This window comes from Triturus cristatus, chromosome 12 (assembly GCF_964204655.1).
Source record: "Triturus cristatus chromosome 12, aTriCri1.1, whole genome shotgun sequence".
Lineage (NCBI taxonomy): Eukaryota > Metazoa > Chordata > Amphibia > Caudata > Salamandridae > Triturus > Triturus cristatus.
The window spans coordinates 706,665,415-706,677,669 of NC_140595.1; the positions used below are offsets into that span (position 1 = coordinate 706,665,415).

The 12,255-nt window shown below is 47.5% G+C and overlaps 1 protein-coding gene and 5 non-coding genes across 6 annotated transcripts; all 6 read right to left on the reverse strand.

Annotated features, from left to right (window-relative positions):
* Positions 1-647: 647 nt before the first annotated feature.
* On the reverse strand, positions 648-9,536 carry LOC146780173 (uncharacterized). Its single transcript, XM_085637128.1, has 4 exons — positions 9,198-9,536; positions 4,965-5,313; positions 4,394-4,485; positions 648-1,070 (listed from the first exon to the last, which is right to left on the reverse strand). Exons 1-4 carry the CDS (start codon positions 9,534-9,536, stop codon positions 648-650), a joined length of 1,203 nt encoding a protein of 400 aa, XP_085493254.1.
* On the reverse strand, positions 2,519-2,600 carry TRNAL-AAG (transfer RNA leucine (anticodon AAG)). The gene has a single exon. It is a non-coding gene; the product is annotated as a tRNA-Leu (tRNA).
* On the reverse strand, positions 3,024-3,105 carry TRNAS-GCU (transfer RNA serine (anticodon GCU)). The gene has a single exon. It is a non-coding gene; the product is annotated as a tRNA-Ser (tRNA).
* On the reverse strand, positions 6,761-6,842 carry TRNAL-AAG (transfer RNA leucine (anticodon AAG)). Its single transcript has one exon. It is a non-coding gene; the product is annotated as a tRNA-Leu (tRNA).
* On the reverse strand, positions 7,266-7,347 carry TRNAS-GCU (transfer RNA serine (anticodon GCU)). The gene has a single exon. It is a non-coding gene; the product is annotated as a tRNA-Ser (tRNA).
* Positions 9,537-11,001: 1,465 nt separating the features above from the next.
* Positions 11,002-11,083, reverse strand: TRNAL-AAG (transfer RNA leucine (anticodon AAG)). The gene has a single exon. It is a non-coding gene; the product is annotated as a tRNA-Leu (tRNA).
* Between the last annotated feature and the right edge of the window lie 1,172 nt (positions 11,084-12,255).

The following is a 12,255-nucleotide window of genomic DNA, read 5'->3' on the forward strand; positions in this document are numbered from 1 at the left end:
CAAATATACTTCCCATCGAGAGAACGGCTTTCACCAGGGCCTGGTTGAAACCATATGATCTACATGGGATAGTACTAGCGAAAACACGGTTGGTCTAAAATCTTGTTAGATAGTCGACGACCGCCCCCCTTCTCCACACAACCTTCCTACAGTAGTCAAGTTTGGCACATGAAGTTTATCATTTGACAGAGCACGTACTTTTGATTTAACGACATTAATGTACTGCATCTCAGTCCCCAGAGCTTAATCGACAATCCGAGAAACAGCTTTAAATACACGATTTACAATCTAGGAACCGTCGGAAGGCCAGGTGCATTTTAAAATCCATGCCTGGTAATCTTCCTAACATAGGTAGGCTGTTGCACTAATCTGGTGGGGATTCAACTACATGTCCACTATTAGCGATTAGCTTCCGTACAAGACACATACTAATTCTTGGAAACCAAAAGTTTAAAGACTAAGAGAGGAAATGATGCCTGTGTCCGAGACTAGCGCAACAAACGCCGGTTAATGTTTCGAAACACTGGCTTAGGATACAACTTTGTTGTTTAGTGGGAGATTAGTTGGTGGATGTAAATGTGTGGTCGTGGCTGTTTGAGTGCATGGGTCTGATCTTTTGGGGTCACGGGGAATTAAAATTGTTTGCTCTAGAACCTGCGACTGAAGAGACAGTGAGAGGTGCTGTGGTCAGTAAGCGGCAGGAAGGTCAATACTCCTTTACCTTTCACGATATCGCATTCCACCACCCTGCCGTAGTTCTCGAAAAGGTTGCGCAGCTCGGTGGCGGTGCACGAGGCGCTGACGTTGCCCACGAACACCTTCCAGGTGTTGAGAGGCCGCGGTTTGCTCAGTTCCACCACCATCTTTCGGTCATTCAGCTCGCGGCCGTTGAGTGCCGCTATAGCGGCCAGGGCCCGGTCCTCTTCCCGCATGTGAACGAAGGCGAATTGCTTCATGACTGCACAGCTCACCACTGTGCCGTGGTGCTCGAAGAGCACGCTCAGCTCTTCCTGCGTCGTTTGCTCGTCAACGTTGCCCACAAAGATCTTCAACTTTATGCGTGTAAAGAACTGTGTGAATCGGAAAGGGAGCAAAGACGCAAAATATTTCTTTCTATGACGGCGCGGACGCCCACCCCCCAAGCCCTTGTGACGCCCCAAAAATACAAAATGGATGCGATGTTCTAATTACCACCCGCCACCCTTTATGGTCTTATGCGTCTCAGACATGGTGTCAGCGCCTGAACGGCGACAAGATGATAATTGCGCAGCTGCGGCGACAACTACGGCGCGGACGGCGGAGACTGACCGCTGCTCTCCCCCTCCCTGCTCAGTCTGTTCTTCCGAGTATCCCTTCCACAAGAACCGCTCGACTTTCTTGCTTCCTCAGCCCCGTTCTGTAAAATGGCGTCAGACGGCTAGGTTGTCACAGGAAAAAGGAACAAGAGCGATAACTGAAAAATAGCGGACAACACAAAGCGCCTTTCACGGGACTCGTGGTGCCGGAGTCACACTAACTCACGTTTAGAGGGACAGGAAGTCTTTGTGTAATAACAGGTAGAAACAACTAGCAGAGCCTTCGCTAGCCGAGACATAAATAAACAGAGAACGTCCCTGTAAAAAAAAAAAAAAATAAACACGCCCACCAGCGAAAAAAGGGACGGCCTGGAAAAAAGAGAACGATTCGAAAAAACACGCCCCCGAGTCCGAAAAGGACGGGGCTTGTTTGGAGAGACAAACCTCTTCTCCAATGGCTGACCAGCATTTAAGAGGCCAGCCAATGGAGAAGAGGAGAGAAGAGAGGCGGGTTCAAGCCCCTCTTCTCCAAGTCATTAAATCTCGCGAGCGAGACTGCGCTAGCGCATCCTTCGCTAGCCGAGACCTAACGAGAAGACCGTCTTCTGCTATAAAGTGCAAAGATGCAGGCAGAGCCACACCACAGTTACTAACAAGGAGGTAAAAATGAAACTAAAAATAGCACAAGAGAACCCCTTAGCTCCAGGAGTCGGCTAGGTGTAGGGAAGATATTACTGGGATTGTTTTGTCCACCAATCCCCGAGATGGGCCTGCTGAGCACCTGCCTCTAAATCAGGACACGGGTAGCTAAGGAAAGTGGGACACAGGCAGGCCAGGAATTAACAAAGTACTTTTTTAAAACAAGAGTTAAAGAAAAATAGACCTTTTTATGAAACGGATTTACGAGAGAAAAAACATTGGCTCTTTTCGTGCTACTGCAGGTAGAACTGGTTTGTCAAAAGTGGCTGCCAATGCTCCGACCCTACACTTCCAACCCATACCCTTGGATGCCACTTGCAGTTCTGTGATGTCACACGCGTCGTCATCTGCGACACAAGGAGCCATGGTTCACTGGTGAAAATGCTAATCATGGTAACACGGGGAAAGGAGACTTCACGTTGGAAGGAAGACAGAATGTATTTGATTCCCTGGGTTTTCCTTTAAATGTATGTACAGCACATAAAGCACATGCCTATATATGAGTGCATTGTTCAAAAGTGAACTGGCAACGGTGGGATTCGAACCCACGCCTCCGGAGAGACTGGAGCCTTAATCCAGCGCCTTAGACCGCTCGGCCACGCTACCACCTGTACTTCAGGTCGGACATCCATGTCTCATGTAGTAGAACACCGTGTCCATCTCTCGTCTTTTCTTCTGTCAGGAACTGGGGGGCATTTTTATCCTATATTGCCATTTACCTTGTACTCAAACAAATTAATGGGCAATACAAAACAGGAAGTGAACAACGTTTGAAAAGAAAACAAGAAGAATACTATGGACGTAAGAATCGTCTGCTGTGGGTCATAAATCAGCAAATTCTATCATTTTATAGGAAACACCCCTTGTAAAGAACATTGATCGGTAACACCAAAGCAGCTGCGCGACTGTTACAAATCGCAGAGGAATACAGATGTATTATGCCTTATGGTCCTGCTATGATGCGCCACAGTCTCTGTTATTCGCATGAAATACAATACCCCTGTAAATAATGACAAAACTGCGATGTACCGACGAGGGTGGGATTCGAACCCACGCGTGCAGAGCACAATGGATTAGCAGTCCATCGCCTTAACCACTCGGCCACCTCGTCTGACGACGGTGGCAGGTGTCATCCTAGTTCACTGTGTGCTCAGTGCAGGTCCATGGAGCTGTCCTTATTACCTGTAGTCTTTACTGCAGCGCTGATATCCCTAGGAACGTGGAATGCATTGGACAACTATATTAAGAGAGGAACTTCATTTCCAACCGGCTCTTCAGGCCCTACCAAGAAAGAAGTCACTTATTCCCACGAACAACATTGACATGTGTATGGGGGTGCACTAACACTTCACTTCGAAGCCCCGCAGTCTGACTCCTCAAATGCTGGGATATCGGAAGCCAATGACTTTACCACCTTTGCCAGGAGAATGCATTAGAAACCCTCGGCCTTTAATGTTGGCATTGGAAACCGATGGCGAGAAATAAACCTGCTCCTTTCGAAAAGGTCAGATTTTTTCACAAGTGTTTCGCCTCATTATTGCTGAAAATATTTGACTACCGTTTTTCACCCTCTTTCTCTTCCAGGTCTGATGCCATATTGACTCATTTTCACGCAAACAAACAGAGCTGAGCGGCCCAGGTTGCTTTATTGGGTTGTCATTCTGTGCCTCATTTGTGCCGGTGCTTTCCGGGGCTCAGCACAGGCACGTATTTCAGAGGGCCGGAACTATAAATCTCTTCTTCCGCACTCAGAATTCCCAATAACTTTTCAAAATCAACACGCCTGCTGGGATGACTGCCTGATCTGTCTTCACAGCCTGGCCCTCTCAGAGTCAGGCATGATGCATGTGTCTAGTGGAGGCATGGTGCATGTGCTACTTTTCGGGTCCCTGAGCCTGCCGGTACTGAGCACAGACGTCTACTCAAGTTCTGTCTTGTGCAGTTGTAACGTGCTGGCAATTGTCTGGCATGGGCGAGCATTTTCACAGGACCGATTCACAAAGCTGTGGGTTACACCCAAACATACAGATTCAGTTCATTAAGCACTATCTGTGGGTAGTTTCTTTAGGCATAAGACGCAAGTATGTTCTACGCCCAAAGATTCAAGATGACGTTATTTAAACCTGGAGTATGAGGACCTATCCCAAAAGGTTTAGTGAATCGTACCCAATAAATTGGTCAACTCACAAAACTTTAAACCCTAAGAATTAAGGCTGCGGTCTGGACAATATGGTCTAATTGACGGTTCACAAATATACTTCCCATCGAGAGAACGGCTTTCACCAGGGCCTGGTTGAAACCATATGATCTACATGGGATAGTACTAGCGAAAACACGGTTGGTCTAAAATCTTGTTAGATAGTCGACGACCGCCCCCCTTCTCCACACAACCTTCCTACAGTAGTCAAGTTTGGCACATGAAGTTTATCATTTGACAGAGCACGTACTTTTGATTTAACGACATTAATGTACTGCATCTCAGTCCCCAGAGCTTAATCGACAATCCGAGAAACAGCTTTAAATACACGATTTACAATCTAGGAACCGTCGGAAGGCCAGGTGCATTTTAAAATCCATGCCTGGTAATCTTCCTAACATAGGTAGGCTGTTGCACTAATCTGGTGGGGATTCAACTACATGTCCACTATTAGCGATTAGCTTCCGTACAAGACACATACTAATTCTTGGAAACCAAAAGTTTAAAGACTAAGAGAGGAAATGATGCCTGTGTCCGAGACTAGCGCAACAAACGCCGGTTAATGTTTCGAAACACTGGCTTAGGATACAACTTTGTTGTTTAGTGGGAGATTAGTTGGTGGATGTAAATGTGTGGTCGTGGCTGTTTGAGTGCATGGGTCTGATCTTTTGGGGTCACGGGGAATTAAAATTGTTTGCTCTAGAACCTGCGACTGAAGAGACAGTGAGAGGTGCTGTGGTCAGTAAGCGGCAGGAAGGTCAATACTCCTTTACCTTTCACGATATCGCATTCCACCACCCTGCCGTAGTTCTCGAAAAGGTTGCGCAGCTCGGTGGCGGTGCACGAGGCGCTGACGTTGCCCACGAACACCTTCCAGGTGTTGAGAGGCCGCGGTTTGCTCAGTTCCACCACCATCTTTCGGTCATTCAGCTCGCGGCCGTTGAGTGCCGCTATAGCGGCCAGGGCCCGGTCCTCTTCCCGCATGTGAACGAAGGCGAATTGCTTCATGACTGCACAGCTCACCACTGTGCCGTGGTGCTCGAAGAGCACGCTCAGCTCTTCCTGCGTCGTTTGCTCGTCAACGTTGCCCACAAAGATCTTCAACTTTATGCGTGTAAAGAACTGTGTGAATCGGAAAGGGAGCAAAGACGCAAAATATTTCTTTCTATGACGGCGCGGACGCCCACCCCCCAAGCCCTTGTGACGCCCCAAAAATACAAAATGGATGCGATGTTCTAATTACCACCCGCCACCCTTTATGGTCTTATGCGTCTCAGACATGGTGTCAGCGCCTGAACGGCGACAAGATGATAATTGCGCAGCTGCGGCGACAACTACGGCGCGGACGGCGGAGACTGACCGCTGCTCTCCCCCTCCCTGCTCAGTCTGTTCTTCCGAGTATCCCTTCCACAAGAACCGCTCGACTTTCTTGCTTCCTCAGCCCCGTTCTGTAAAATGGCGTCAGACGGCTAGGTTGTCACAGGAAAAAGGAACAAGAGCGATAACTGAAAAATAGCGGACAACACAAAGCGCCTTTCACGGGACTCGTGGTGCCGGAGTCACACTAACTCACATTTAGAGGGACAGGAAGTCTTTGTGTAATAACAGGTAGAAACAACTAGCAGAGCCTTCGCTAGCCGAGACATAAATAAACAGAGAACGTCCCTGTAAAAAAAAAAAAAATAAACACGCCCACCAGCGAAAAAAGGGACGGCCTGGAAAAAAGAGAACGATTCGAAAAAACACGCCCCCGAATCCGAAAAGGACGGGGCTTGTTTGGAGAGACAAACCTCTTCTCCAATGGCTGACCAGCATTTAAGAGGCCAGCCAATGGAGAAGAGGAGAGAAGAGAGGCGGGTTCAAGCCCCTCTTCTCCAAGTCATTAAATCTCGCGAGCGAGACTGCGCTAGCGCATCCTTCGCTAGCCGAGACCTAACGAGAAGACCGTCTTCTGCTATAAAGTGCAAAGATGCAGGCAGAGCCACACCACAGTTACTAACAAGGAGGTAAAAATGAAACTAAAAATAGGACAAGAGAACCCCTTAGCTCCAGGAGTCGGCTAGGTGTAGGGAAGATATTACTGGGATTGTTTTGTCCACCAATCCCCGAGATGGGCCTGCTGAGCACCTGCCTCTAAATCAGGACACGGGTAGCTAACGAAAGTGGGACACAGGCAGGCCAGGAATTAACAAAGTACTTTTTTAAAACAAGAGTTAAAGAAAAATAGACCTTTTTATGAAACGGATTTACGAGAGAAAAAACATTGGCTCTTTTCGTGCTACTGCAGGTAGAACTGGTTTGTCAAAAGTGGCTGCCAATGCTCCGACCCTACACTTCCAACCCATACCCTTGGATGCCACTTGCAGTTCTGTGATGTCACACGCGTCGTCATCTGCGACACAAGGAGCCATGGTTCACTCGTGAAAATGCTAATCATGGTAACACGGGGAAAGGAGACTTCACGTTGGAAGGAAGACAGAATGTATTTGATTCCCTGGGTTTTCCTTTAAATGTATGTAAAGCACATAAAGCACATGCCTATATATGAGTGCATTGTTCAAAAGTGAACTGGCAGCGGTGGGATTCGAACCCACGCCTCCAGAGAGACTGGAGCCTTAATCCAGTGCCTTAGACCGCTCGGCCACGCTACCACCTGTACTTCAAGTCGGACATCCATGTCTCAAGTAGTAGAACACCGTGTCCATCTCTCGTCTTTTCTTCTGTCAGGAACTGGGGGGCATTTTTATCCTATATTGCCATTTACCTTGTACTCAAACAAATTAATGGGCAATACAAAACAGGAAGTGAACAACGTTTGAAAAGAAAACAAGAAGAATACTATGGACGTAAGAATCGTCTGCTGTGGGTCATAAATCAGCAAATTCTATCATTTTATAGGAAACACCCCTTGTAAAGAACATTGATCGGTAACACCAAAGCAGCTGTGCGACTGTTACAAATCGCAGAGGAATACAGATGTATTATGCCTTATGGTCCTGCTATGATGCGCCACAGTCTCTGTTATTCGCTTGAAATACAATACCCCTGTAAATAATGACAAAACTGCGATGTACCGACGAGGGTGGGATTCGAACCCACGCGTGCAGAGCACAATGGATTAGCAGTCCATCGCCTTAACCACTCGGCCACCTCGTCTGACGACGATGGCAGGTGTCATCCTAGTTCACTGTGTGCTCAGTGCAGGTCCATGGAGCTTTCCTTATTACCTGTAGTCTTTACTGCAGCGCTGATATCCCTAGGAACGTGGAAAGCATTGGACAACTATATTAAGAGAGGAACTTCATTTCCAACCGGCTCTTCAGGCCCTACCAAGAAAGAAGTCACTTATTCCCACGAACAACATTGACATGTGTATGGGGGTGCACTAACACTTCACTTCGAAGCCCGCAGTCTGACTCCTCAAATGCTGGGATATCGGAATCCAATGATTTTACCACCTTTGCCAGGAGCATGCATTAGAAACCCTCGGCCTTTAATGTTGGCATTGGAAACCGATGGCGAGAAATAAACCTGATCCTTTCGAAAAGGTCAGATTTTTTCACTTGTGTTACGCCCCATTATTGCTGAAAATATTTGACTACCGTTTTTCACCCTCTTTCTCTTCCAGGTCTGATGCCATATTGACTCATTTTCATGCAAACAAACAGAGCTGAGCAGCCCAGGTTGCTTTATTGGGTTGTCATTCTGTGCCTCATTTGTGCCGGTGCTTTCCGGGGCTCAGCACAGGCACGTATTTCAGAGGGCCGGAACTATAAATCTCTTCTTCCGCACTCAGAATTCCCAATAACTTTTCAAAATCAACACGCCTGCTGGGATGACTGCCTGATCTGTCTTCACAGCCTGGCCCTCTCAGAGTCAGGCATGATGCATGTGTCTAGTGGAGGCATGATGCATGTGCTACTTTTCGGGTCTCTGAGCCTGCCGGTACTGAGCACACGCGTCTACTCAAGTTCTGTCTTGTGCAGTTGTAACGTGCTGGCAATTTTCTGGCATGGGGCGAGCGTTTTCACAGGACCGATTCACAAAGCTGTGGGTTACACCCAAACATTCAGATTCAGTTCATTAAGCACTATCTGTGGGTAGTTTCTTTAGGCATAAGACGCAAGTATGTTCTACGCCCAAAGATTCAAGATGACGTTATTTAAACCTGGAGTATGAGGACCTATCCCAAAAGGTTTAGTGAATCGTACCCAATAAATTGGTCAACTCACAAAACTTTAAACCCTAAGAATTAAGGCTGCGGTCTGGACAATATGGTCTAATTGACGGTTCACAAATATACTTCCCATCGAGAGGACGGCTTTCACCAGGGCCTGGTTGAAACCATATGATCTACATGGGATAGTACTAGCGAAAACACGGTTGGTCTAAAATCTTGTTAGATAGTCGACGCCCACCCCCTTCTCCACACAACCTTCCTACAGTAGTCAAGTTTGGCACATGAAGTTTATCATTTGACAGAGCACGTACTTTTGATTTAACGACATTAATGTACGGCATCTCAGTCCCCAGAGCTTAATCGACAATCCGAGAAACAGCTTTAAATACACGATTTACATTCTAGGAACCGTCGGAAGGCCAGGTGCATTTTAAAATCCTTGCCTGGTAATCTTCCTAACATAGGTAGGCTGTTGCGCTAATCTGGTGGGGATTCAACTACATGTCCACTATTAGCGATTAGCTTCCGTACAAGACAAATACTAATCCTTGGAAACCAAAAGTTTAAAGACTAAGAGAGGAAATGATGCCTGTGTCCGAGACTAGCGCAACAAACGCTGGTTAATGTTTCGAAACACTGGCTTAGGAGACAACTTTGTTGTTTAGTGGGAGATTAGTCGGTGGATGTAAATGTGTGGTCGTGGCTGTTTGAGTGCATGGGTCTGATCTTTTGGGGTCCCGGGGAATTAAAATTGTTTGCTCTAGAACCTGCGACTGAAGAGACAGTGAGAGGTGCTGCGGTCAGTAAGCGGTAGGAAGGTCAATACGCCTTTACCTTTCACGATATCGCATTCCACCACCCTGCCGTAGTTCTCGAAAAGGTTGCGCAGCTCGGTGGCGGTGCACGAGGTGCTGACGTTGCCCACGAACACCTTCCAGGTGTTGAGAGGCCGCGGTTTGCTCAGTTCCACCACCATCTTTCGGCCATTCAGCTCGCGGCCGTTGAGTGCCGCTATAGCGGCCAGGGCCCGGTCCTCTTCCCGCATGTGAACGAAGGCGAATTGCTTCATGACTGCACAGCTCACCACTGTGCCGTGGTGCTCGAAGAGCGCGCTCAGCTCTTCCTGCGTCGTTTGCTCGTCAACGTTGCCCACAAAGATCTTCATCTTGATGCGTGTAAAGAACTGTGTGAATCGGAAAGGGAGCAAAGACGCAAAATATTTAATTCTACGACGGCGCGGACGCCCACCCCCCAAGCCCTTGTGACGCCCCAAAAATACAAAATGGATGCGATGTTCTAATTACCACCCGCCACCCTTTATGGTCTTATGCGTCTCAGACATGGTGTCAGCGCCTGAACGGCGACAAGATGATAATTGCGCAGCTGCGGCGACAACTACGGCGCGGACGGCGGAGACTGACCGCTGCTCTCCCCCTCCCTGCTCAGTCTGTTCTTCCGAGTATCCCTTCCACAAGAACCGCTCGACTTTCTTGCTTCCTCAGCCCCGTTCTGTAAAATGGCGTCAGACGGCTAGGTTGTCACAGGAAAAAGGAACAAGAGCGATAACTGAAAAATAGCGGACAACACAAAGCGCCTTTCACGGGACTCGTGGTGCCGGAGTCACACTAACTCACGTTTAGAGGGACAGGAAGTCTTTGTGTAATAACAGGTAGAAACAACTAGCAGAGCCTTCGCTAGCCGAGACGTAAATAAACAGAGAACGTCCCTGTAAAAAAAAAAAAAATAAACACGCCCACCAGCGAAAAAAGGGACGGCCTGGAAAAAAGAGAACGATTCGAAAAAACACGCCCCCGAATCCGAAAAGGACGGGGCTTGTTTGGAGAGACAAACCTCTTCTCCAATGGCTGACCAGCATTTAAGAGGCCAGCCAATGGAGAAGAGGAGAGAAGAGAGGCGGGTTCAAGCCCCTCTTCTCCAAGTCATTAAATCTCGCGAGCGAGACTGCGCAAGCGCATCCTTCGCTAGCCGAGACCTAACGAGAAGACCGTCTTCTGCTATAAAGTGCAAAGATGCAGGCAGAGCCACACCACAGTTACTAACAAGGAGGTAAAAATGAAACTAAAAATAGCACAAGAGAACCCCTTAGCTCCAAGAGTCGGCTAGGTGTAGGGAAGATATTACTGGGATTGTTTTGTCCACCAATCCCCGAGATGGGCCTGCTGAGCGCCTGCCTCTAAATCACGACACGGGTAGCTAACGAAAGTGGGACACAGGCAGGGCAGGAATTAACAAAGTACTTTTTTAAAACAAGAGTTAAAGAAAAATAGACCTTTTTATGAAACGGATTTACGAGAGAAAAAACATTGGCTCTTTTCGTGCTACTGCAGGTAGAACTGGTTTGTCAAAAGTGGCTGCCAATGCTCCGACCCTACACTTCCAACCCATACCCTTGGATGCCACTTGCAGTTCTGTGATGTCACACGCGTCGTCATCTGCGACACAAGGAGCCATGGTTCACTCGTGAAAATGCTAATCATGGTAACACGGGGAAAGGAGACTTCACGTTGGGAGGAAGACAGAATGTATTTGATTCCCTGGGTTTTCCTTTAAATGTATGTAAAGCACATAAAGCACATGCCTATATATGAGTGCATTGTTCAAAAGTGAACTGGCAGCGGTGGGATTCGAACCCACGCCTCCGGAGAGACTGGAGCCTTAATCCAGCGCCTTAGACCGCTCGGCTACGTTACCACCTGTACTTCAGTTCGGACATCCATGTCTCAAGTAGTAGAACATCCTGTCCATCTCTCATCTTTTCTTCTTTCAGGAACTGGGGGGCCTTTTTATCCTATATTGCCATTTACCTTGTACTCAAACAAATTAATGGGCAATACAAAACAGAAAGTGAACAACGTTTGAAAAGAAAACAAGAAGAATACTATGGACGTAAGAATCGTCTGCTGTGGGTCATAAATCAGCAAATTCTATCATTTTATAGGAAACACCCCTTGTAAAGAACATTGATCGGTAACACCAAAGCAGCTGCGCGACTGTTACAAATCGCAGAGGAATACAGATGTATTATGCCTCATGGTCCTGCTATGATGCGCCACAGTCTCTGTTATTCGCTTGAAATACAATACCCCTGTAAATAATGACAAAACTACGATGTACCGACGAGTGTGGGATTCGAACCCACGCGTGCAGAGCACAATGGATTAGCAGTCCATCGCCTTAACCACTCGGCCACCTCGTCTGACGACGGTGGCAGGTGTCATCCTAGTTCACTGTGTGCTCAGTGCAGGTCCATGGAGCTGTCCTTATTACCTGTAGTCTTTACTGCAGCGCTGATATCCCTAGGAACGTGGAAAGCATTGGACAACTATATTAAGAGAGGAACTTCATTTCCAACCGGCTCTTCAGGCCCTACCAAGAAAGAAGTCACTTATTCCCACGAACAACATTGACATGTGTATGGGGGTGCACTAACACTTCACTTCGAAGCCCGCAGTCTGACTCCTCAAATGCTGGGATATCGGAAGCCAATGATTTTACCACCTTTGCCAGGAGCATGCATTAGAAACCCTCGGCCTTTAATGTTGGCATTGGAAACCGATGGCGAGAAATAAACCTGCTCCTTTCGAAAAGGTCAGATTTTTTCACAAGTGTTTCGCCCCATTATTGCTGAAAATATTTGACTACCGTTTTTCACCCTCTTTCTCTTCCAGGTCTGATGCCATATTGACTCATTTTCACGCAAACAAACAGAGCTGAGCGGCCCAGGTTGCTTTATTGGGTTGTCATTCTGTGCCTCATTTGTGCCGGTGCTTTCCGGGGCTCAGCACAGGCACGTATTTCAGAGGGCCGGAACTATAAATCTCTTCTTCCGCACTCAGAATTCCCAATAACTTTTCAAAATCAAC